The 26,209-nt window shown below is 38.1% G+C and overlaps 1 protein-coding gene across 3 annotated transcripts in view; it reads left to right on the top strand.

The window, feature by feature from the left end:
• Window positions 1-26,209, top strand: part of atp6v1h (ATPase H+ transporting V1 subunit H) — a 37,521-nt gene that overhangs the window by 6,876 nt on the left and 4,436 nt on the right. For 2 of the 3 annotated variants that reach the window (XM_037681810.1, XM_037681811.1), the window contains exons 6-13: window positions 280-384; window positions 2,237-2,284; window positions 3,298-3,395; window positions 6,848-7,040; window positions 11,697-11,875; window positions 12,234-12,359; window positions 14,364-14,465; window positions 18,836-18,949. In XM_037681810.1, the coding sequence (XP_037537738.1) occupies window positions 280-384; window positions 2,237-2,284; window positions 3,298-3,395; window positions 6,848-7,040; window positions 11,697-11,875; window positions 12,234-12,359; window positions 14,364-14,465; window positions 18,836-18,949 (965 nt within the window). The remainder of the gene's footprint in view (window positions 1-279; window positions 385-2,236; window positions 2,285-3,297; window positions 3,396-6,847; window positions 7,041-11,696; window positions 11,876-12,233; window positions 12,360-14,363; window positions 14,466-18,835; window positions 18,950-26,209) is intronic. The other variant, XM_037681812.1, reaches the window with a different exon arrangement.

Consider the following 26,209-nt stretch of genomic DNA (forward strand, 5'->3'; position numbering starts at 1 on the left):
GAGCTTATTGAGTGCGAAGGACAAGCTAAAGTTAGCACTCTTCTTTAAGGTCATTCTCACAGTAGTGCTCTTTCACAAATAAGGCGGTAAAACAAAAATGACCATAATTGTTAATAAAATTATTCAGTCCCATTGTGACTACATTTGACTTGTTACAGCAACCAATACACTAAAAATATTAATTATACAAAGTTGTCTTGATTCATTTCATTGAGACTGTGTTAAATGTGTTGTTGGCAGACACACACTGAATATAAAATGCTGTCTTTAATCTGTTAGGCGGCGAGGATCATCGCTAAGCTGGCTGCCTGGGGCCGTGATCTGATGGAGGGAAGCGATCTGAACTACTACTACAACTGGATCAAAAGCCAACTCAGTTCACAGGTACAAACACCGAAACGTAACCGCAAAGGTTGGACCTCTAATCTCAAATACTGGGATGACTTAAATTCTTAAAGCTAAATAGGTCATTGTCTCCGTGTAGAACTCATTGGGTTTGTTGTACAGTGTCGTTATTTTTACCGATGGTCGTCTTTTTAAACGGCGTACATTTGCCACCACAGTAGTCCCTCGCTACTTGGCAGTTCGATTTTCGCGGACTCGCTCTTTCGCGGTTTTTCATAGTACGATTGGACATGACACAGAATTGGCTGATTGATGGATGAGCCGCAAGAGCAGCGTGGATTGTTTATTTGAAATAAATTATCTAGCACCTGCTAAATCATTAGGTGCAAGGAGAAGTTCTCTCCTGCAGCATGTCATGATCTCCGCTCTCTGCCATGCCCACATTTCTCCGGCTGCATCGGCTTTGTGAGGAGTTAACCCTTTGCTGCCCAGCCGCACCGATCGACTTTTGTCTTCCAACTTAAAATTCAACGTATGTCACATCGTAAAATCATCATAATCACAAAATATCAAAGTGTTAAAAGTTATAACAGAACTTCTATGTTCAGTGGTTACAGTGTAATTGATCAAGAAGCACATTTCTGCTCCGTGCTGCACCTGCTGCCTGAAGGGTTAACCCTTTGCTGTCCTGTTGCGCTTCTCTCCTCTGCAATTTAAATTTGAATACTGTAATGTTTTCAATAAACAATCCATGCTGCATGGATTGTTTATTGAAAATATTACAGTATTTAAATTTAAATTGTTTATGTGCACAGAAGGAGGGAGACTGGGAGTGGATGATGAGTGTGATTGCAAGTGGGCTGGCAGAGAGTGGAGATCATGACATTCTGTTCTCTTTTAGCACGTTTGTACTTTAGAATACTGCAAGAGTGTGGACAGGGTTTATAAAGCCTTAATATATAAATTATTACTACTAGTATTTGTACTACTATCCCTACTTCGCAGTTTTTCACTTATTGCGTGGGGGGGGGGGGCCTAAACCCTGCGATAAACAAGGAAAAACTGTATTCATAAACAATATTGCAAAAAAGTGTTAATCTTGCTTTTAAAAGTTGCTAAATGTATTTCTGTAATTTTTTTTTTTTTTTTTATAAGAGCAACTTGACCATTAATATCTGGAGATTACGTAAAATAAAATACTTTTGCATTAGTAAAAGTATTTAGCCCATAAGTAGTTGACATGATATAAATGAGCATCTTATTTTGTGGCTGTACATACATGTTGTATATATAAGTTTGATTAAAAAATGATTATTTTTCCCATTTTCCGGAATTGCAAACCAACATTTTCTATGGTTTCATTAATCTTCCATTTTATTTATAAAAAATTAAATTAATTCATTTTTCTAATGGCACTAATCATTTAATTAGCCACAAATATTCTTTTTTTTTTTTTTTAATCTCTGTTAATTTTTTTCAGAATTTCTGTGTTCTTGATTTAAAAGAAAATCATTTAAATTAATGTGGTAAATGTATTCATCCTGGGTTTCATCAGGCATGCTAGACCTTTAGTTGGACTAATAACTACTTATTATAGCTTTCATGCAGCAATGTTGTTTTTCAGATCTGGTATAAACAGTTTCAAATCTTTATTATTTTATTCCCTCTTTTCATTTTAAACTTCCCACATTTTGCAAGTTATTTATCTAAACTTGTTCTAGAAACTGCCCTTTGATTATTTTTTTCTGTCCTGAGCACATCCAGGAGAGGAATCGGTGTGCATCTGCTGCGCCTGAATTTCATCAGTGGTCAAAGCACATTCTGTGTTTCTCCTTCATTGGGACTCGGCTCAAAGTGATGGATTGCACTTATTTTGTTTATCTTTTGTTAGAATCTACATGGTACAGAAACAGGAGCAGGAACTATTTCCCCCAGTGAAGTGAGTATGAGTGAAGTGACCCTTTAGTCCCTCCAGTACCTCAAGAAAAAATGAAAAAGAAATGGAAAACAGCAGGGTTTGTGAAGCAGGCTTTCGTCAGCAACAACTGGGCTCTCAGGTCTTTTCTCACCCATCCTGTTGTTGCACTCCAGTTTTTCATTAATACATCCAGATAGTTGTTGATGAGCAATTTCAGAAAGAGCTCTCCAATTAGACAGCATGGTGTTTGCTGCCACGCGTTGATCTTTACTGTGCAGGTGGAAAATGCATGCTGGAAGCCAGTTCCCGCTAATGCTGAAGGCGCATGACAAAACGCTTTATTTGAACATTAGACTAACAAGACAAAATTGAAATAGCATTTGCACTGCAGCAGCAGCTTCCCACCATCTTGAATCCCATACTTTCCGAGCATATCGCAGTTATTCTGAGAAGTGTGCTCAATGGTGTCCATGATAGCTATCTAATGACCTATCATTTCCTTTTCCTCTGCATTCTCAACCAGGAAACGTCTGCTCTTCTTCATTGCTGCCTGAATTTCTTGCTGGACCTTTGCTTTTATTCAGCCTCTCTTTTTAAACAGATTAATGTGATCTATTTTTCTCCTCTCAGCTTCCTGCTCTTTAATCTCACTTTACATTCTGCTCAGGTGTGATCGGACTCCTTCCCCGCTGTTGTAGAGTTTTGTGTGATCTGGCATGTGTTGGTGTACACATATGTTTGACTGCATGAGCACTGCCTCAGGTTTGTTACGTTATAGTAATGCAAAGTGTAGACTGGTCTTTCTTGTGCTTTCTTCTCTTCCACCACTTGATGTTTCAAAATCGCATTGAAAAATCAAAGAAAACGAGTTTAAAGTCAAAGCAACTGGACTTCTATTCTGCTGCTTATTGCTTTGATTTTAAACCTTTAGGATTTGCAATGTCCCGGTCGACTGAGAATCTACACCAGTGCATTGAAAGTACTTGGCTTTAACGTTTTTGCCCTGGGTTGGGATTTGCTTCTGTCTTTTTCAGAGCTCTCAATATGTCCAGTGTGTGGCTGGGTGTCTTCAGCTGATGCTGAGGGTCAATGAATATAGGTTTGCCTGGGTGGAGGCTGATGGAGTCAACTGGTGAGTGATGATTCCTGTTGTTCAAGGTTGCTGCAGTTTTTCCACAGTCTAGAAAAATATGAAAAATGACACACAAAGGTTACCAAGAGTTTGTCCTTTTTTGACTTGTGCTGTTCGTAGGGTTTGGCTTAAATGTACTAGGTGTCTTGTCGGTATGAGAATTGACATGGTTTTAATTTTAGATAATTATATTAAAATGATACAGATCTGATTTATTGAAAGATTAAATTATATTGTATAGTTGTATAATAATTAATGTTTAATTACAACACCCAAAATATGCATTGTTGCGCTGTGATTTATATTACTCCTACAGTGTTTCCCCTACCATTATACAAGCGGGGCGCCCCGACCCGTCAACAGAACCGAGCGCCCCGTCTACGGAACCCCACCCCCAACCACCTGTTGGCACTGACGTAACGCTAAACTAGCGGCTTGAAATGCAGGTGCACTAGCTAAAAAGCTAAAGGAAGCCTCTTCCTTCACGCTGAACCCTCACGCTGAACGCACCCCCGCCACTCGAAAACTGTCGGTACAAACAGAACGCGGCTGTCTCTGTGTCCCCCAAAACCGTTGGTTTAAACAACGCGCTGCGCAGCTTAGGACAAGTCTCTGTTCCAGACACCCCCCCCCCCGCAGACATAAAAAAAAAAAAAATCACGGACGAGATGAGCGCCCTGCCATGGCAAGTTATCTAGGGGAAACACTGTCCTATTCTAAAAGCAAACTGATTCTAGTGAGCTGCTCTGATTTTTACCACTCATTAAATGTGTTTATGTGTAAGAGATACAAGACAATACAAGTGTATTGTTTTTTCAAATTTTTTTTATTTTTATTTATCCAAAAATATCAGCCATGGTCATTCTGTTCTCACAAACTCAACACGCTCATTGCATTTTAACCCTACAAAGCTTTCTCACATAATGTAACCAGCTCTAACTGATCACCTGTTCTTGTGAAAGTCCCCATCAGACTTATCAACAAAATGTGTCAGTGACTAGAATATCAGTGACTAGAATATCAGTGACTAGAATATTTCCAAGAAGACAACGCAACAATGGCTACCCTTGGATTAGCTATGTTTCTGGTAACAATGACCCATCTGTTTTTTAATATGTTTGTTTGTTTTTTCTCTGTAATAAATGGATGACATTTCAATTCAATTCACGTTATTTAATCAGGACAGTGCAATTATAACATAAATGTCAAAACATTCCATGCATTGCACCAGATTTAGCCTTGGATTAATTTTCATCTGTAGTCCGCCTAGACAATAAACAAAATACTACCAATAAATAACAAAACATCCAACATCAATGAAACAAATAAAAACAGATATTTAACAAACAAATTACAAACGTGCCCCCCACCCCATAATTAAAAAGTAAGTGATATTATTAATTACCCAATAAAATTCAGTGCTTGCAGTCTTGAGTAAACTTTACATGTTTCTTGATTGTTTTTAAAATTAATAAAAGAATTGCAGGTTTTACATGATCAGGAGCAGCAATCCCTTGAGCGTTGGCTTTAACAAAGAAAGTTGCTTGATTTATTTAATCTCTTTCCTCAAAATTCTACACACAATACGTCATTATGACAATGTGAAACAATATTTTTTGACATTTTTTGTAATTAATTAAACATAGAAAATGAAGAAATCACATTCACGCGAGTATTCACAGCCTTTGCTTAATATTTTGTTGATCCATGTTTGGCAGCAGTTACAGCCTCAAGTCTTTTTGAATATAATGCCACAAGCTGAGCACACCTATCTTTAGATAGTTTGTCCCATTCTTCTTTGCAGTACTTAAGCTCCATCAGGTTGAATGGGAGATACTGTATCTGTGCAGCAATTTTCAAATATCTCCAGAGATGTTCAATCAAATTAAAGTCTGGACACTGGCTTGTGGTCCTGAAGCCACTCCTTTGAGATCTTGGCCATGCGCTTAGGGTCGTTGTTCTGCTGAAAAATGAACCGTCGCCTCAGTCTGAGGTCAAGAGCACTTTGGAGCAGATTTTCATCCAGGATGTCTCTGTACATTACTTCATTCATCGTTCCCTCTATCCTGACTAGTCTGACAGTTCCTGCTGCTGAAAAACATCCCCATAGCATGATGCTGCCACCACCACCACCATGCTTCACTGTAAGGATGGTACTGACCTGGTGATGAGCCTGGTTTCCTCGAAACTTGTCGCCTTGCATTTATACCAAAAAGTTCATTCTGTGTCTCATCAGACCAGAGAATGTTGTTTATCATGGTCTGCAAGTCCTTCAGGTCCCTTTTGTCAAACTCCAGACAGGCTGCCATGTGCCTTTTATTAAGGAGCGGCTTTCGTCTGGCCACTCTACCATACAGACCTAATTGGTGGATTGCTGCAGAGATGGTTGTCCTTCTGGAAGGTTCTCCTCTCCATAGAGGCATACTGTAGCTCTGACAGAGTGACCATCAGGCTTTTGGTCACCTCCCTGTCTAAGACCCTCTCCCCCAGTCACTCCGTTTAGACAGCCGGTCAGCTCTAGGAAGAGTCCTGGTGGTTCCAAACTTCTTCCATTTGTGAATGATGGAGGTCACTGTGCTCAATGGGACCTTCAAAGCAGCAGAATATTTTCTAAATCCTTCCCCAGATTTGTGCCTCAAGACAATCTTGTCTCAGAAGTCTACAGACAATTCCTTTGACTTCATGCTTGGTGTTTGTGCTCTGACATGCACGGTCAGCTGTGGGACTTTCTATAGACAGATTGTGTGGCTTTCCAAATCAAGTCGACTCAACTGAATTTACCACAGGTGGACTCCCATTTAAGTTGAAGAAACATCTCAAGGATGATCAGTGGCAACAGCACGCAGCTGAACTCAGTTTTGAACTTCACAGTAAAGGTTGTGAATATGTAACGTAAATGTGATTTCTTAGTTTTCTATTTTTAATAAATTTGCAAAAATCTCAAAATGTCTTTTTTCACATTGTCATAATGTGCTACTGTGTGTAGAAATTTGAGCAAAGACATTAATACGTTTTAGAATAAGGCTGTAACATAAAATATGGAAAAAGTGAAGTGCTGTGAATACTTTCCAGCTGCACTGTATTTGACATGGTTCCACTTTTTGTTCTTAAAACTGGATTGTAAAACCAGTCATACTGCAGAACGCTTGAGATAATTATTGGACTTCTATATGGTCCACATCTCTGCACTTAACAGCCATTTTGTCTCTGTCTAGTTGTGGGCTTCAGTACTATAACCCTGCATTTTAAGCAACTCATCCATTATCTAAAAACTGTCTGAATATTTCATTCTTAACTATAATCAAAAATAATGGAGGTGCAGCATGCAGGTACACAACTGTGCAAGCTCCTCTGAGTAAACAGGCATTAGATATAAATGTGTGTCCTCTTCCCATCACTTTGCTCTTATTTTGCCCATTTTAGTTTTTACTTTAATTTTTTTCCTTTTTCAGTATCACAGCAGTGCTGAGCAACAAGTGTGGCTTCCAGCTTCAGTACCAGATGATCTTCTGTATATGGCTCCTGGCCTTCAGTCCTCAGCTCTGTGAACAGTTGAGACGCTACAACGTGGTTCCAGCCCTGTCTGACATCCTTCAGGAGTCGGTCAAGGAGAAGGTCACTCGAATCATTCTGGCTGCTTTCAGGGTTGGTGGATATTTTTTTAAATGCAATTTATTTGCCTTTTAAATCCTACTTTTCGTAAAGAAAAATGTAGACACACCAGTTTACACATTTTTTGTTGTTGTCCTGTGGAAGATTTATCTGCTTAAGTAACATTTTTATTCAGTTTGATTATAAAACTGATCCTATAGTAAATAAAAATTGAATTGACTTCATTATTTGCTCTGCTCAGAATCATGGCTCTAAATGAACAACTATACTGCTCTGTAGCTGCTAGATAAATCTTGTTTGTTTTTAGCTAAAAGTGATTAAAAACTTAGGTATTGTATGCTTAAAAGTTGCCTGAAAAACATATGTTTGTCATATTTTACTTGAGTTTCTCCGTGCTTTGAAACGTGAGAAAAATCTTCAGTGAGGGTGTTTATTGCTATTTATTACTATTTAGAGTTTTATTGTGGATTGAAGTACTGTTGTACAGTAAATTAAATGCCTGTGGTAGTGTACATGTACTGGGAGACTGCTTTATGACTCCATTGTATTGATCAAGAAGTAATGAAGGAATGCAAATGTCAGTAATTGTTTTTATTGTCATGTGGTACAGAAATGTCTGAAGTTACGTTTTAGAGTTCTGCCTGTGTGGGGACATATTTGTGGCAAAACAAATGAGATTAAAAATGTGGAAATGTTGTGCTTCTTTTAAACATATCCCAGTAGCTTTCAGGTTGTACTATATTATTTAAACTTACCGTATACGTCATACGTTTTAGTTGGTGTGCATTTTGCTTATTTTTGCACAGCATTTGCATTTTTGCATATTTTTGCTTTTTCATAAAAAGAGGAAACTGAAACAATTTCTTGTAAACAAGGCTAACCGCCTCATAAATAAATTTTAATGTGATTTATGAATATTCTGCCCTCTCAGCTTCCTGCTGTGATTACTCAGAACATCTTGTAAATATTTAATGGTGTTCTAATAGCTACATTGTGGACTCTGGTTTGCTGTTTCATATTATGCTAGGTAATGAAATCCCTGTCATTATGTGTTAGCCAAATTGGATCAGCGTGAAACGCCTTGTTTATCTCGTTATCCTAAGGTGCTTTCTAACTATAGGAAGTTGGTGAGTCTGCCAGGCTGTTGTTACACATCTGGAGCTGTAGAAAATACAGTCTTAGGACGTTTATGAAAATATACTCTTGAGTGTTGCTTACACATGTTTATACAAACATCCTCTGCTTTAACTCGTGTCAGTGGTCCAATTAATACTGTGTACTACCTGACTACCCTGTGCACCAATCATATTGATTATCATACAAAATATATTCATCTTGAGTCAGTGAATTATAGGTTTGAGCAAATATGGATTTTTAAATGAAAGCTTCAGTGATACACTGGCTTTGTCCAACCCAGCTACATCAGACAGTCCCGGCGTCCTTGCTCCAAGTACAATGGTGAGATAAATGGCATTGATTGCATGTTTGAAACATGAGCCCAGAATAAGCTGATTTTCAAACCCAATTTATCGGGTTTTTGTGTATTTTCCAAGAGTTTCCATCATTGCTGTCCTTGAGATTTTTCTCCATAAATGTTTTCATTTTAACATTTTAAACTCCCTTATGTTCTTTTTTTATTCTAAATGGAAAAAGTGGGACCTAATTCTCGAGGACAGAATGTACTGCATTGCATTCGCCTGAGTGAGCATTCATATATTTGTGGCTTTAATTTCACACAGAGCTTTTTCATCTTAATTCCCATGACCTCTAAAGTTTTCACATCAATCGTTTTTTTAAAGCGATTGTATAGAAAGGGGTCTCCATTTTTTAATTGGCCCAGAAAGTTGTTTCCCTCCTCTTTTTGAGTTTGACTGCTTGTTACGGCTAATTAAAACAGTAGAGAGTAGCAAGGGGAGAAGAGTCTTGTCATAAGAGGGTTTTCCCTGGAGTCATTCAACTTATTTCACATTGTGTGTTCTTGACAACGAGGACAGATGTTCAACAAGAATTTAGGGATTGTTTTGTTGAGACCCAGGGGGTCCTGATGTGTCACTGTAAATATTAAGTATGTTCGGAATTTCAAGTGCAAAACTTTCTTTTGTAAAACTTATTTACAATATAATCAGCATTATTCTGTTTATGTTTCCCCAAATGTCCTCATTATGCAAATGATTCTCCTCGCCTCATGGGACTAGCAGAGTGATGTAAATTATCCACACCATCTGCACGTCCTTGAACACATCTTCAAATGCAGCACTGCAGAGAGAGAGATTCTCTCCAGCCAAACTTTGGAACTAAAAGTTAAATTATTTTTAACTTGTAGTTATAAATTTTTAAGTTGGTATTTATTTAATTTTTGAAGAAAAAACAAAACTTTCAGCTTTGATTCATCAACCAAAAGACATTTCCAGTATCCATATTTCTTCTGCAAGAAGCAGAATGAGCAGTTTGTTTGTTGTGGACAAATTTGAAGTGCTTGTTTTAGCTATGGCATGCCCACAGATGTGTCTGTAAAAGCTCTATTAGGGTAAGACATGTTTTCACCGGCCAGCTGCTAAAACTAGAGCCCGACCTATATGGAAATGTTGACAATCGTCAATACTGATATTGAGAGGAGACGGCTGTTGATAACCCAGATATTTGCTGACAATTTTTGCACTTTGTCCAACCTCCAAGGATCTAAGTAAACAGCTACTTTTAGACCTGTTTTAACACTTGTTACAAACATAAGAATATGCTAATATTTTACCTTTTTGAAATACTTTTATTGTCAAAATACAGTTCTTGCATATGAACAGCATAAGAACATTAATAATGTAATATTCTTTTTACTGGTGAACTATGAGGGGTGCAAGGCTTGTTTATGTAGCATGGCTGTTAGCAACTATGAAGCTAAGCAAATCAGGTCCACGCTATCCCTATTCCCACACTAGGTTTACAAGTGGTACACTGGTCATAAAAACAGTCTTTGTTTGTGTAGTCCGCACGCGCCCTCTGCTATGTACATTGTACATATACTGTATGCCATTTGCAAGTAAGGACACGGCTTGTTCTCAGCATTTTAGGGGTGAAAATTTGTAGTGTTTATATTGTGTATAATGGGCCAATTATCACTGATGCTGATATGCCCCCAAACCCCTATATTGGCCTAAAATATCGTCTCTACTGATATTTCGGTCAAGCTTTAGCTAAAATCACTTTTCAGTTTTGGGTTGAAAATGTAGCAACATTTGCTTGGCATCGGCATATCCTCAGGTTGAGTTTTTGACAAGTTGGCCATAGATTTTGACTTATTTATTTACATTTTATTTATTTATAGAGCACTTAAAACGGCAACAAGGGCAACCGAAGTGCTGTGCAGCAGAACGAACAAGCCAAGCACACATCAAAAAAATAAAGTAAAATATAGATACGGATGGAAGAAGATAATTAAATGGCTAACACTGTAGAATACAGACAAGTTGAGAACAAATCACACTGTGTCAAATGCCAGGGAATAAAAGTGTATTTTTAAGCAAGACTTAAAAACAGTGCGAGAGGAGGGACTGCCTGACATGCAGTGATAAGTCATTCCACAGTTTTGTACCTGTCACCTCTGAGCTTACGACGGGTTCCTGGAACCGAAAGAAACATTTGATTCACTGACCTCAGAGAGCGCTGTGGGACATATGGCTGCAGCAGATCAGCGAGATAGGAGGGGGCAGAACTGTTCAGAGATTTAAAAACATACAAAAGGATTTTGAACTGAATTCAAAAGTGAACCGGGAGCCAGTTCAGTGAGGCCAAAACTGGAGTAATGTGCTCTCTTTTGCCTGTGCCTGTTTATAATCCTTGAACTTTTTTTTTTGTTTGTTTTTCTCTTTCGTTTCTTTTTTTTACAATTATAAGACCAAAAATTTAATTCTTATTTAAAACATGCCTGCTTCAGTATCTATTTTAAACAAAAACTTCCAGAAATGTAATATTTGGCAATTATTCTATGGATTCATAATGCATACAGTATTAGTTTGTTTAGTTATGGGGTTGTGGTAGCTAGGTGGTCATTGTCATGGTCTTTGAATCCTGAGGCTGCATCGGGAAAGCCATCTGACAACGTTACTGTTTATGTATTTTATTTATTTTTATTTAGATAGGAAATCTAATTGAGACAGGTTGTCTCATTTACAAGAAAGACCTGTAGTTTATTTTAGTTCTGTTCGGTAATAAGTTGTTTTACATCTCCATGGATTTTGTCTTGAATAAAAGAAACAGAAAGCAGATTTTGGCATTACTGAACAAAGACATCTAAGACAATCATGTCATCTAAAAATTCTGCACTGCCATTGAGCAGTTCTGTGAATTAATTTCTGTCATCATGTCTTGACCTAAAAAAATGACAATATCACAGAGACAGTGTGGAGAATGCAGCATCATGTCTGACAGTTGATAAATGTTTTAGCCATCATGTGTAAATCTGATACTAATCAAAATATATGTACAAAGTCAACAGTTAAACCTCAGATATTTATGGAGAGTTGTATGAATATCAGGTGCTATAATCAGATGTTATCCAAGTTTGACTTTTTTTGGACTAAATTTATTTGTTATTAAATCCTTGTTTCGGATATAGATGTACACATATTTTACTTTTTGACTGAAAAGATCTTATATCAGTTGAGCTTAATATTTTCTCGCAATTACATGCGACAGAATCTCCTGGAGAAGTCTGCAGAAAGGGAGACTCGCCAGGAATACGCTCTGGCCATGATTCAGTGCAAGGTGCTGAAGCAGCTGGAAAATCTTGAGCAGCAGAAGTACGATGATGAGGACATCACTGACGACATTAAGTTCCTGCTGGAGAGGCTGGGCGAGAGTGTCCAGGATCTCAGGTACTTATTGAAAACCATCATGAATAGCCTGCAATTACTGTTTATTTTTAGTTGTAATTTATTCCACAGCATATGAGATGGACTTCTGTGTGGAGTCATCTATAATTATAATTGAATGCTTATTAGAATTGAGGATATTACACTATATCTTTGATGAGGTGCGTTATGAAACTGAATGCTGCATTGATTCCTCGCATGGTTGATCTCTAAATATTAGCTTTTTTCATTGTGCTCCTCTGCTCCTCTCAAATCATAATGGAGGAAATGAAAGTAGCTTTTGTGTTTATAAAAGCTGTAATACTTGGACTTTTCTCTTTTAATTGTGTTTCTTCATTGCTGTTTTTTTTTTTTTTTTTAGCTCATTTGATGAATACAGCTCTGAGCTCAAGTCTGGCCGCCTGGAATGGAGTCCTGTGCACAAGTCAGAGAAGTTCTGGCGTGAAAACGCTGTTCGCCTGAATGAGAAGAACTATGAACTCCTCAAGTAAGATGAAAGCTGTTCGCCATTGAAAACTTAATTTCTGAGTAACTTGACATGTCCCTACGCTCAAAAGAACAATGCTGCTGTCCGTGCAGCTTGGTCAGCAACAGAAGGACACAGAATAAACCTCACTACAGTTTGTAAATTGCTTTTTTTTTTTTTATGCTGAACTTCTTCAAACTAATGACTGCTTTGATGCCTTCACTGTAACAAGAAGCTGCAGTTTTTAATTTTAGAAAAGGTTAAACGAAATAAGTCTACATATTCCTGAATTTTTATCCTTGCATACTTTACTGTTAAATTCTTCAAGATTTATCTAAAAAAAGTATTTTAAACCTCACCGGACTATCTTCAATATTCTTAAATGAGCTAATATGACATTTGGTATTGTATTGCTTAACTATAAAAAGCTTACTGTCAGTTAAAACAGTGGTGGGTTTGTATAAAAAAAACACAGGTTTTTTTTTTGTTTTTTTTAATTGTTGTTTTTCTTGCTTTCAGCTCTCAATTGGCTTTTGGTGTTTGTGGTTTGGAGTTCAGGTTTCAGATTTCACTTCCTGTTTATAAGAGTGTGAAACTGAATTGCTTATTATGATTTTGAAACACATTTACAGTTGTCCTTCAGCCAAAAGCTAAAGCTGTGCTTAACAACATTCCTCAGAGCTCAAATTAGACCAGAAGTTATTTCTTTGCCTAAATTAAACAGCTGGGTTTGTTTAGCTGAAGTCGTACTGTTATTTTTGCATTTATTGGAACAGTTGTCTGAAATGAATAGGGCGAAATTAACATAACTGCTTAATTTTCTGTGTATGGGTCTTTCTATAGAAATTTGTTTTATGATATTTGACAGAACTTTCTGCAATGTGGGCTAACAAATTGCAGATTTTTTCTCTTTGTCCAATTTATACAAAATAATTGTATTTCTTATGATGCAAAAACTTTTAAAGTCTCAAGTCTGAGAACTACAGTTGTCCTCGGCTTTTGCAGTTCAAACTTTAATTTTTATATTTTATTTTATTTTATTTTTTCCATCATTGAAACAGTGATCAAGTTCCTTCAGACTTAAAGCATTTTTCTGTGAAAAACTTGTCACTCGATTTCCCGCACCCATTCACGACTGTGACAAAATCGGAGTTTAGAACTTTTATCTGAGACTATTTTAACAGTTAACTTCATAACATACAGGACTATATTTAGACATGTAAATATGTTGCTTGTCTAAATGTGTGTGTTTTTGCTTTTGTGTTACTTTATTTTATATCATTTTATTTATTTATTTATTTATTATATTGTTTTGATGCTACTGCAAAGATAATGCAACAAAGGCCCATTCAAATTTGCATGCTAAGCTGTCTAGTTTGAACGGAAAAGGTAATTAAACCTGATTTATTTATTTATGTATTTATTTGTTTATTTATTTATCTTTCTAACACTTGGGGTTTTTTTGGGTTTTTTTTTTTCTAGTGCACCTCTCAACAACAGCATCTTGTTTGTTGAATTTGTGTTTCCAGTCTAAGGAGTCAACCACTAGCACTAAAAAATTTAATTTTCTTTGCTACTTAACTCAATCACGGATGTTTTTATCGGTATTCACTATAAGTCCTAATCTGCCCATCTCTGCACCATCACTGTCTTTTTTTTTTTTAATTACCTCAGCATCATCTCAGATTAAACTAACATCAATTTTTGTTAATCTCTTTTATTTCTTGTTTTTCTCACATTTTGTTTCAATTTCAACTTGTAAGAAATTGTCAAATTGCCTCAGACTTAGATATTTTTAATTACTTCAGTATGAAAGTAACATTAATGGTAAAGAACATGTGGTTTTTATTTAAAAAAATACTTTAAGCAAAATATAGACAGATTATCTGTTCATGTTTTTAGATTTCCTCAAAACAAAGGAGTTGAAAATATGTGTCCAATGTCAGTAAATAAAGTTTATTGGAAACTTTCTAAACTGTAAAACTTTGTTGTTTTAATTTGACCTTTTCTGTCTTTTGATAATAGGATCTTGACGAGGCTGCTAGAAGTTTCTGATGATCCTCAGGTTATTGCAGTGGCAGCTCACGATATTGGAGAATATGTGCGACATTATCCACGGGGTAAACGGTAAGAAATATTTCTTTAAAACCAATATATCAACATTTAAAAGCATTCTGCAAAATCTTAGACATTTACATTATTATGGTTATATTGTAATAATCAACAATATGCACTATTGATATGAATTTGGGGGTATAATAGCTTTGTAGCTATAATAGCTTCCAAAATCTCTAATGAACAAAATACAGCAAAGAGCTCAGTGTCCCTTGCCCAGACGTGGATTCCCAGGACCCCACCCTAGAGCCAGACCTGGGGGAGGGACTCGTCGGCGAGTGCCTGGTGACTGGGTCTTTACCTATGGGACCCGGTCAGGCTCAGCTCAAACGAGCAACATGGGTTTGCCTTCCTGTGGGCCCACCACCTGCAAGAGGGGACCATACGAGTCGGGTGCGTGACTCCATGGGCAATGACCAAAGGTGCGGACCTTGGCGTTCAGACCCTGGCTGCGGACATGAAACATAACATCTCTGGTGGGGAAGGAGCCTGAGCTGGTGCCTAAGGTTGAGAGGTACCAACAAGTTATAGTTGGGCTCACCTCGACACACCGCATGGGCTCTGGAACCAATCTCTTTGAGAGGGTTTGGACCTTTTTCCACTCTGGATTTGCCCATGGTGAGAGGTGCCAAGCTGGTGTGGGTCTACTCTTAGCCCACTGACTCACTGACTTGGTGTTTTTATGTTGGAGTTTTCCCCAGTAGATGAGATAGTAGCTTTGCTGCATCTTAGGGTGGAAAGATGGGCTCTGATGGTTGTTTGTGTCTACACGCCAAACGGCAGTTCAGCATATCCAGTCTTCTTGGAGTCCTTAGCGTGGGTGCTGGAAGGTGCTCTAGCTGGGGACTTCAATGCTCATGTGGGTAATAACAGCATGAGCTGGAGGGACGTGATTGAGAGGAACGGCCTCGCTGATCTGAACCCAAACGGTGTTCTGTTGATGGACTTCTGTGCTAGTCATGGTTTGTCCATCACAAACACTTATGTTCGAACATAAGGCTGTCCATAAGTGCACTCGGCACTAGGACGCCCTAGGTTGTAGATCGATGATTGCCTTTGTAGTCATGTCATCTGATTTGCGGCCATTTGTTTTGGACACTTGTGTGAAGACAGGGCTGTCAACTGATCACCACCCGGTAGTGAGTTGGATCAGATGGTGGGGGGAAATGTCAGACAGACCCAGTAGACCCAAACGTGTAGTGAGGGTTTGCTGGGACCACCTGGCAGAATAACCCATCAGAAACATCTTCAACTCACACCTCCAGGAGAGATTTCACCACATCCCAGCTGAGGCAGGGGGCATTGAGTCTGAGTGGGCCATGTTCCATGCCTCAATTGTTGAGGTGGCTGCCTTGAGCTGTGGTCATAAAGTTGTTGGTGCTTCTCACAGTGGCCATCCTCAAACTCAGTGGTGGACACCCTGGGTGAGGGAGGCTGTTAAGCTGAAGAAGGAGTCTTATCAGGGTCCTATCAAGGGTGAGGTTCTGCCTCAAGTGGAGGAGTTCAAGTATCTCCGTGTTTTGTTCACAAATGAGGGAAGAATGGAGCATGAGATTGACAGACATATTGGTGCAGCATCTGCAATATTGCAGACTCTGTGCCGGTCCATTGTGGTGAAGATGGCGCTGAGCTGTAATGAAAAGCTCTCTGTTTACTGTTCAGTTTATGTTTCTACCCTCACCCATGGTCATGAACTCTGGGTAGTGACTGAAAGAACGAGATTGGGGATACATGCAGTTGAAATGAGTTTCCTCCGCAGCGTAGCTGGACTCTCCCTTAGAGAAAGGGTGAGAAGTTCTGTTATCTGGGAGAAACTCTGAGTAGAACCACTGCTCCTCCACATTGAATGGAGCCAGCGGAAGTGGTTCGGGCATCTGGTAAGGATGCTCCCATGGCGCCTCCCTTGAGAGGTGCTTTGGGCATGTCCGAATGGGAGGAGACTCCGGGGAAGACCCAGGACACGCTGGAGAGACTATGTCTCTCAGTTAGTCTGGGAACGCCTTGGAACCCTCCCAGAAGAGCTGGAAGAGATGGCTGTGGAAAGAGATGTCTGATGGGCCTCCCCTGCTCAAACTGCTGCCCCCGCGAACCGGCTTCGGAACAAGCGGAGGATAATGGATGGATGGATAATAGTTTTGTAAATATATGATGGGAAGATTCTTTTGGTTTATTGAAAATCTCAAATTGGGTTCTTCGGAGACATGGTTAATTTGAAAAGTTATTTACTTAATTTACACTTTGTTCTATAGAGACTCCTGCAAAATAGACATGCATAGTCCTTAAACACACACATGCGCAGGTGTTCTCATGGCAACGCTCATCACATGAGAACATTTGTGAAATATTAGCATGGATTAAGTGGAGGCTTGTTTGCTTTGCCACACATTTAAGTGAAAGCGGTGGAGTAGAAAACAAGAATGAATATGTGCCAACTTTTGCATAATACTGTCATTTTTCTAGATTAATTTCAAAGATTAACCGTCCCTCTGTCCGTCAGTCAGTCAGTTACAGGAGTCGCTGCAAGAGGCGGGGGACACCTTGGACAGGTCTCCAGTCCATCTTAGGGACACATAGAGACAAACGAGACAAACAACCATTCACTCGCACTTAGGGACAGTTTAGAGTTACCATTCAGTCTAACATGCATGTTTTTGGTCTGTGGGAGGAAACTGGCGTACCCGGAGAAAACCCACATGCACAAAGAGAACATGCAAACTTTACACAGACAGGTACCCGGCTGGGATTTGATTCGGCAACCGTCTCTCTGAGAAACAACAGCTCCACCAATTGAGTCATCGTGCCACCCTCATAGATTAATGTGATGAATAAAATATTATTAAAGTGCACCTTGTAGTTTGATCTGCTTGCTCCAGTTTGCCAAGGAGTTAGTTTACTAATTCAGACATTTTGGGAAATGTTTTCAGTGTTTGATCGTAAATGGTGCCTGTGGTAACGTTCAGTTCTGTTGGTGAAGTCCTTAAACCAGGTGGATCTAAAACCACAGTGGCAAACCAACTCATTGTTATTAATTACAAACAGATGTGTCATCTGCAGCCAGTTTCTTAGGATCCACTGTGGGATGGACCTTTACAAGAGATCCTTCCTGCCGACAGCCATCAGTATCGATTACATCTCTTAATGAAATGAGGGTAACGAGTTACAACAACAAATATTTTCCTTTTGGGATTAATAAAGTATTTTTGAATTGAATTGAATTGAATTAAATTTAAATTCCATAGTTTACCTGCAAAGCACAGCTTGTTTATTATCACTGGGTCATGTGACCATGAACCCCGATGCCACCTTCTTTAGATTGTACATTCAGATGTATATAAAAGGAGTAATAATTAAAAAAATAAATCTTAATGTCAGAGCACTGCATTATTCAAATTGAATAAAATATGCATACTTGTTTTAAGGTGTATAATACACAGAGTTAGGTGATTATTAGTTGTTTTAACATTTACGCTACAACCATAAAATGTTCACAAGATCTTTTAGAACAGTGGGATGGATGTAATCCCACTGGTAAAACGATGGGTGTGTGTAGCAGGTAACTTTCCAGAACATTTATTTCATAAAGTAAGCTGGTAAAATTAGCTGTTTCCCATATTTTTTGCTGATATGCATTTTATTATTTTCACTCACTCGGCTATATTTTCCATTTTGTTCAAATTAATGTTGCTGCGTTATCAGCACACAACAGTGTCATCAATAATCCATGTTTGGTATTGATGATGTGTTGCAAAGAAAACAATTATTTCCATGCTGGACTTTTTAATTTGTGGCTGCTTTAGACAAATGTTACTTTACATTATTCTTCTCCTCACATTTCCTGTTGTGAGGGTTCATCTCCAGGAGATAATATCCAGCTGTGAAGCTTGTGTGAACAGCAACTACACATTGCTCTTAAAATCTTTGGTGTTAATATTAAAAAAAACAATGGTCACCTTTCTTTGTGTTTCATTTGGTCTTTGTCTGCTTACTAAGATTGTCCTCATTGTTTTGTGTTCTAAAGACATTACTATTGGCAGATTTATTTTTATTGTTTATCACCGTGTAACCTCATTAACATTGAATTGACACCTCCCTTTACAGCCACAATTTACTAATTAGACACCTGTCGGATTGTTTAAACAATGTTGATATGTAACAACACATGCACTTTTTGTATATTTTGTTCCTGTTCCTTTATTGTGACAAGCATTATGCAGTTGTTTTCCTTTTCAGGGCGCCATGTCCTTTCAAAGGCCTTTATAAGATACACAGAAATTTTCTGTTAGACTGAATTAGATTACATGATGGATCACTGAGTGACCTAAAACATGAAAAATAGCATTTGTGATCCATCTATATCTCTCTCCCATTATCTCCCATGTCAGGGTGATTGAGCAGCTGGGTGGAAAGCAGCTGGTGATGAATCATATGCACCATGAAGACCAGCTAGTTCGCTACAACGCCCTGTTGGCTGTGCAGAAGCTGATGGTCCACAACTGGTATGAACACACCTATGGCTTCACTGATGTTGGTGATGTATTTCTGTAGATGCAAATCTCACTTTTTGTTCTTAAACTCTAAATCTAACCAGGCTTTCTGATGTAGATATGACAGTTTCAACCGTCCGCACAGAAATGACTGAAGCCCCAGCACAACATCATTCATATTTTTATTAATTGTGGCTGATTGGACATCTGTTTAGGTTCAAGATTGGTGATATGTTCGAAATTATGTAAGGTCAAATACAAATCTCTACTGCTGAGAATACTGGGGTGCACAAAAGGGAACTACAGGTTTAAAGTATCATCAGTGTGTTCCCACAGAGACTATGAAAAGTTTAGCTTCTTAAGATTCTGCAGCTGCAGACTGGAGGGTAGTTGTGACGAAATGGATTTGAAATTTCACGTTTTTCACAAATAACAGATGAGCTGTTTAATTTATTTATTTATTTAGAAATCTTTTAAAATATACAATGACTTCAGGTTCAGTTACAGGACATCAGAGAAGTGTAAACATAAAGTCCTCACTACATATACACTGAAAACCTGCTTTTAAATCAACAGCGCTCAACATGTGTCCAGTATTAAACTTGTACACAAAGATGTTTGTAGAATTAGTATTTTCAGTAATGAAAAAACAAGACGATGGAAAGTTTCATTAAATAAACAAAAACTTAATGTCAACTAACAGTATTTAAGTCAAGGGAGATTTTTGTCTGCTTTGTTTTTATTCTGACATTTCATTAGGCTTATTTTGATTGTTAAAAATGTAATAAAACTTAAGCAATATTAGAAAAACAGCCTCCTTAAGGTAAAAAAGGAAGAAAAATTCAATTTTCACAGTTTATTAAAATCTTTATTAAAATAAAGTCAAATGAGTAACAGCTCCAAACATAAAGATTATATTTGAAGAAAATGAAAAGTACACAAACACCTCTTCATCTATGAAAGGAGCTACATATATATTCTACATATTCATTCATCCATTATTTATACATTTAAATCCCATTGAGTCTCGAGGACTCATTTACAAGAGAGACCTTATTATATCTGCTGTTATCTGACATATCTGCTGTTAGGTTTGAATACGTTATGTATGCATTATTGTGCGTTGGTTTAAGGAAGATTATTACAGTATTATTATTATTATTTTATTTTCAAACTGGTGACAAGTTGTAGGATAAAACTAATTTAAGAGACAAAAATGTTGCCTTCTTGGACCAGAAAGTAAATCTTTGTCGTCTTGTCATTTCAGATCAGATTATTAGTTCTACTATTTTATTATTTCAGTAGTATTTTGGGTGTTTTAACAACATATACTTTCAGTAATACTTTAATTGGCGAAGAACAGAAAATTATTTTGAATTCAAATACTGGTAATGTCTTCAGCTAATCCTGACGTGTATACATGCTTTATATGTATTCACATATTTCCATCAAAGAAAAATTAGTTTATTTTCATGTCAAACCAATCAGCAGATATTTTGCTCTCAGCTTTATCTTGTTTTTTGTTGACCTGTCCAAATGTGTCACCCGCTCTGTTTAGAAATCTGATTTAGTTTACAGTAGTCCCTCGTGTATCGCGGGGGATCCGTACCATGAAACCCCGCGATAAGTGGAAAAACTATGAAGTAGGAATAGTAGTACATATAGTTAGTAGTTTATTTTAGTATATATATATATATATATATATACAGACCCTTTCCAAAAAAAAAGAATATTATGGAAAAGTTGTTTAACTTTCATAATTCCATTCAAAAAGTTAATCTTTAATAGATGATAGATTCAGGGCCCACAGTTTAAACGATTTCAAGTATTTATTTGTTTATTTTTACATAATTTGGGCTTCCAGCTCATGAAACCCATGAAAACAGAATTTCAAAAAAATTGAATACTGTGGAAAAATCAACCCACACTACTTCTCAGTTTTTGCAGAAAAAGAAAGAAAGAAAGAAATTAGGATCACAACAAATCAATCAAAATATGGTACTTTCAAAACAATATGTCAATCTTCAATATTTGGTTGGGAATCCGTTTGCCTTAATCTCTGCCTCGATGCAACGTGGCATTGAGGCAATCAGCCTGTGGCATTGACTGGGAGTTATGGAAGCCCAGATTTCATTGATGCTTGCTGTCAGCTCTTTGTTGTTGGGTCTGGTGCTCCTCATTTTCCTCTTGAGAATACCCCATAGATTCTCAATGGGGTTTAGGTCCGGCGAGTTGGCTGGCCAGTCAAGCACTGTGGCATAGGCATCAAACCAGGTTTTGGTGCTTCTGGCAGCATGGGCAGGGGCCAGGTCCTGCTGGAAGATGAAATCTGCATCTCCATACAGATCCTCAGCAGAACGAATCATGAAGTCCTCTAAAACATTCTGGTAGACTGTTGTGGTGACCTTGGATTTAAGAAAGCAGAGTTTACCAACACCTGCACCGGACATTGCACCTCAAATCATGACTGACTGGATAATTCACACTAGACCTCAAGCAGTATGGGCTCTGTTCCTCACCCGTCTTCCTCCAAACCCTTGGACCTTGATTTCCAAATGAAAGGCACACCTTACTTTCATCAGACAAGAGGACTTTGGACCACTGGCCAACAGTCCAGCCCTTCTTCTCCTTGGCCCAGTTGAGACGCTTCGTACGTTGGCTCAGGTTCAGAAGTGGCTTGAACCGAGGAACCCGATTTTTGTAGTCCATCTCCCGGATGCATCTGAATGTGGTGGTTTTTGAAGCTGTGACTCCCGCCTCATTACACTTTCTGGATCTCTGCCAGATTCTGGAATCTTCTCTGTTTGATAATCCGCTGAAGCCCACGGTCATCTCTTTTGCTGGTGCATCTTCTCCTGCCACATTTTGCCTTTCCACTAGACTTTCTATTGATATGCTTGGACACAGCACTCTGTGAACAGCCAGCCTCCTTAGCTTTGAACTTTTGTGGCTTACCCATCCTACGGAGGGTATCAATGATGGTCTTCTGGCCAGTTATGTCTGCAGTCTTCCCCATATTGAACCGAACTGAGACAATTGAACCTAATTGAAGTAATTTAATGACACCTGGGGAAACCTGTGCAGGTGCTTTGAGTTTAGTAGGTGATTAATGTGTCACGCTCGGTTTAAAACATCCATGCCCTGCAACATTTGGGCTGATTTCTCCACAGTATTCTAATTTTTTGAATTCCTGTTTTCGTGGGTTTCATGAGCTGGAAGCCCAAATTATATAAAAATAAACAAATAAATACTTGAAATAATTTAAATTGCAGGCCCTTAATTTATCATCTATTAAAGATTAACTTTTTGAATTGAATTATGGAAGTTAAACAACTTTTCCATGATATTCTTATTTTTTGGAAAGGGTCATATATATATACACACACACATAGGTGTTTTAAACCCTTCCCACACTCTTGCAATATTCTAGACAATGTTTCTAAACGCTCTAAAAGAGCACAGAATGTCATGATTTCATCTCCCTGCCTCGGCTGCTCTTTGCCACCTGCAAGCACTCTTGGCCACGCCCACTTCTCCTCTCTGCACTGAGATCAGCTGATCATTTGCAGGAGGAAGCTTATCCTGCAGCTTTGAGCTGCACAAAGGTGCAGCAGGGGTTTAAAATAAATAAAAATAATTTATTTTACATAAAAATTCCATGCCAATGGTGCGGCTCATCCATCAATCAGCCAGTTGTGTGTCATGTCCAATCTTATTTTGAAAAACTGCGATGGAGCGAGTCTGCGATAAACAAACCACGAAGTAGTGAGGGACTACTGTACTTCTATCTCAAGCCACCCCTCTGTCTATATATACTGTATATAAATTCATTCAATTTTTATTGAGACATGTTAATCCCATTGAGCCTCGAGGACTCATTTACAAGAGAGACCTGAAATTTCAACTCGTTGCTCAAAAACACTAGAAAATAGACAAGCAACAAATGGAAATGTGTTTTTTGTGTGTGTCCATTATCTAAAATACACATCCAGAGTTCCCTGAGCCACTTTGTTTAACTTCTTCATCTAATAATGTGCCTGGTAAACAATGTAATCACATAGTGTGGACATAAATCTATATGAAGGGGCAAAAAGGTTTTCTGTCGTGTTTTGGTTAAAAAAAGAAAGACAAACTGATTTTTATCATTAGGTCATTGATAAAAAAATAATAAAGGTGTGCTTTCCCCTTCTTATGATTATATCAATACAGAATATATTCATTTTTTATCTGTACCAAAATCTTAGAAACAGAAAGAAACTAGATTTGCTTTATATAAAAGAAGCTTTAGATACAAAAACAATTACAAAAGTTTACCTAGGGCTGATTTTAAGTTCTGTCTTAGCTGTGAGCACACATTGAACCCCATTCATTTATTTATTTGTTTGTAGTGCATGAGCAGAAAGTGAAGGAGTGAAGTTACAGAGCAGTGATGATCTTTTAAAAGGAGTCAGAATGTAGAATAATGCATAAAAAGGTATTTTTAAAAGCAGGGATTAAAGTTAAACTCCATTCTGAATGCTCATGTAAAATCCAGCGCATTCCTTCCTGCCCCGGCTCAGTTAATTACACTGAACATCGTGCGCAGCTTGTTTCCTATCTGTATTAAAGCAGCCTCGTGATATTTAAAAGCCCGGCACACAAATCTCGTTCAAAGACTTCTCATATTTTAACGCCTGCTTCTTATAGGACATTGCTCATGCACACCTTCCTCTTGTGAACGTAGATTTGATGGAGCTGTGCTGACGCTGTAATACGATTTTTGTATTCTCGTGGATTTGAAAGCAGGAACAATGACACCAAAACAAAGTTATTTGTGTGCATTTTCTCGTTTTTGAGCTGGTTGTTTATTTTTCTTAGGCCTTGTAACGTGACAGGGAGGGTGGGTTGTGTCTCAAGGTTGCGTTGTCACATTGAATTAGGTGCTGCCTACACTGATTGCCTGTGTGAAAATAGAATTGTGTGAATGCCTCTTTAGAAAGAGGAAATGTCTTAGGTCTGTTTTAATGATGGGGTTTCATTCACCCCCAGAGTTGATATTTTTCAGCTCACCTCAGCTGCTGTCACCTTGAGTGGCTCGCCTTGTTGTTTCCATGAGCACTTCTTCTAGTCTTTGCTTATCGAAGCCTCCTGCTGTCATGACAACAGTGTAGATTAAAATGTGCACGGTTATCTATCTCCGCACCCTTTAGGCTGCCTTGAAAAGTCGTTCTCTTTAATATACGTCCAGATCTTAAAAGAATGTCATTTTGGTCTTTCAGCTGTGTTGAAGTTTTGATGTTGAAGTTCACAAGCTATTGACAAAATCTGCAACCTTGTCCTTTCTCGTTCTTGTTCTAGTCTCGGCGATTAATCTGGAGTATGATCCTCTTTTCAAAGCTTTAAAGTTGACCTTTTCTGCAGTACTTAGTTTGTTGCATTAACACAGACACACAAAAAGTCTTATTTCATCTTCATTCAGATATTTTAAAGGTTATTCTTCTACTTTTTTTTAGTATTATTTAGATAAGAAAATGCACATGATCAGACTCAAATATTTTAAATGTTTCATAAAAGTTGTATATTTTACTCTTTTTTTATTTGAATTATTTTATTTTCTAGCAGAAAATCAAAGCAATAAAAGTAAAACAACGAAACAGCTAACAGGACTGAACCTTATGGAAGAGGATTAGGGCCACAATGCAATATCTCCTCCCCCCCCAATTCTGAGATTAAAGTCAGAATTTCAGAAAAAGTCAGAATATTAAGATTAAAGTCAGAATTCTGAGAGGAAAAAAAAACAGAATTCTGACTTTTCTTTGATTTAAGAGGGGGAAAAATTATTGCACTGTGGCCCTAACCGTCTTTTGTATAATCCTCCTCCGTAGAATCTTCATAAACTTAATTACTTTTTTAAAGACAAAAAGCATTTGTTTTTATTATGAACAACCACATATGACAATCTTTGTCCAACCTGATGTCTAATAAACCTGAAACTTCACTTAATAGAAAGTTTGATAGCTACTTGGTAAACTATTATTTTTATCTCATGTCAGTGAATATCAGCCGTGTTTCTGGTTTAAAATGAGAAACAAATAATCAGTATGATCATTCATGTGAGTAATTTGTTTCTCTTATCAGCAATAAGTATCTAAGTTAATTTAAAAAGCCTGGTGTATAATATATTTTGAATAAAGGCAAACTTGAATAAACAGATCAGCTTTTTGAAAGATATTTTTGTTCTATTTCTTATAATCAGTTGCTTAAATTACAAATCATTCATTGTTGAAGAGAAGATGTACTTGTGTAAAATGTCTGTTGCACAGTTATGCAAATGTGAATTTCCTTTCCTGCAGTTTGCACTAATGGCTCTAATATAAGTCTTACCTCTCAGGCTGTGTGAATGTAGGAGGTAAAAGAAGGTAGAAACCTGTCCTACATTAAATTCAGGAACATTCTTGTATTCTTCTTCACACATTATTTCGAGTGTTTGTGTTAGGGGAGTGGTGGTGCAGAGGTTAGAGAAGGTAAGTGATAAGGAAGTGTTGTGTTGTCGTCATTGTATGTTTCCATACAATGATGAAATGAGTTCTCTGCATTTAACCCATCACATGTGAGATACACCCGGGTGGAGCAGTGGGCAGCTTTGTAAGCACTGGGGGAGCAATTAGGGATTGGGTGTCTTGCTCAAGGACACCACAACATGTGGGCATGGCGGGGAGTCGAACTGCGACTTTCTGGTCCCAAGTTGGCTGCCCTACCTGTACACCATCTCACACCCCTAGGTGGGCCTGTGATTGGAAGGTCGCTGGTTCAACTCCCCGGACCGACAACATCAAAATGCGCGTGATACAGGTGAAGCACCCACACCTGCCTCCACCCTCATTTGCCCAACTCTGGACCCTTGAGCAAGGCCCTTAACCCCACCATCTGCTCCCCTTGGTGCCCTAGATGGCAGCTCTGCTCCAAACAGAGGGCTGTGGTAGCTCGGTGGTCTGGGGTTGTGTCAGGAAGGACATCCGGCGTAAAAACAATCGCCAAATCTTTGTGCGAGTTAGTTCACTGTGGCGACCCCCTGAAGAAGGGAGAAAGAAGAAGAAAAAACATTATATTATTACTTCCAAGCGTCCATGTTGGAAGACACATGCAAGATTTCCATTTATATTTTGACAACAAGTTTGTAGTACTGTTAGCTTAATTATTTAAAAACAATAATAATTGGAGCATTTATGGATGGGTGATGGATGGATGAGTGAGTGAGTGAGTGAGTGAGTGAGTGAGTGAGTGAGTGAGTGA

This window comes from Nematolebias whitei, chromosome 9 (assembly GCF_014905685.2).
Source record: "Nematolebias whitei isolate Nwh7 chromosome 9, NemWhi1, whole genome shotgun sequence".
NCBI classification, from domain to species: Eukaryota; Metazoa; Chordata; class Actinopteri; order Cyprinodontiformes; family Rivulidae; genus Nematolebias; species Nematolebias whitei.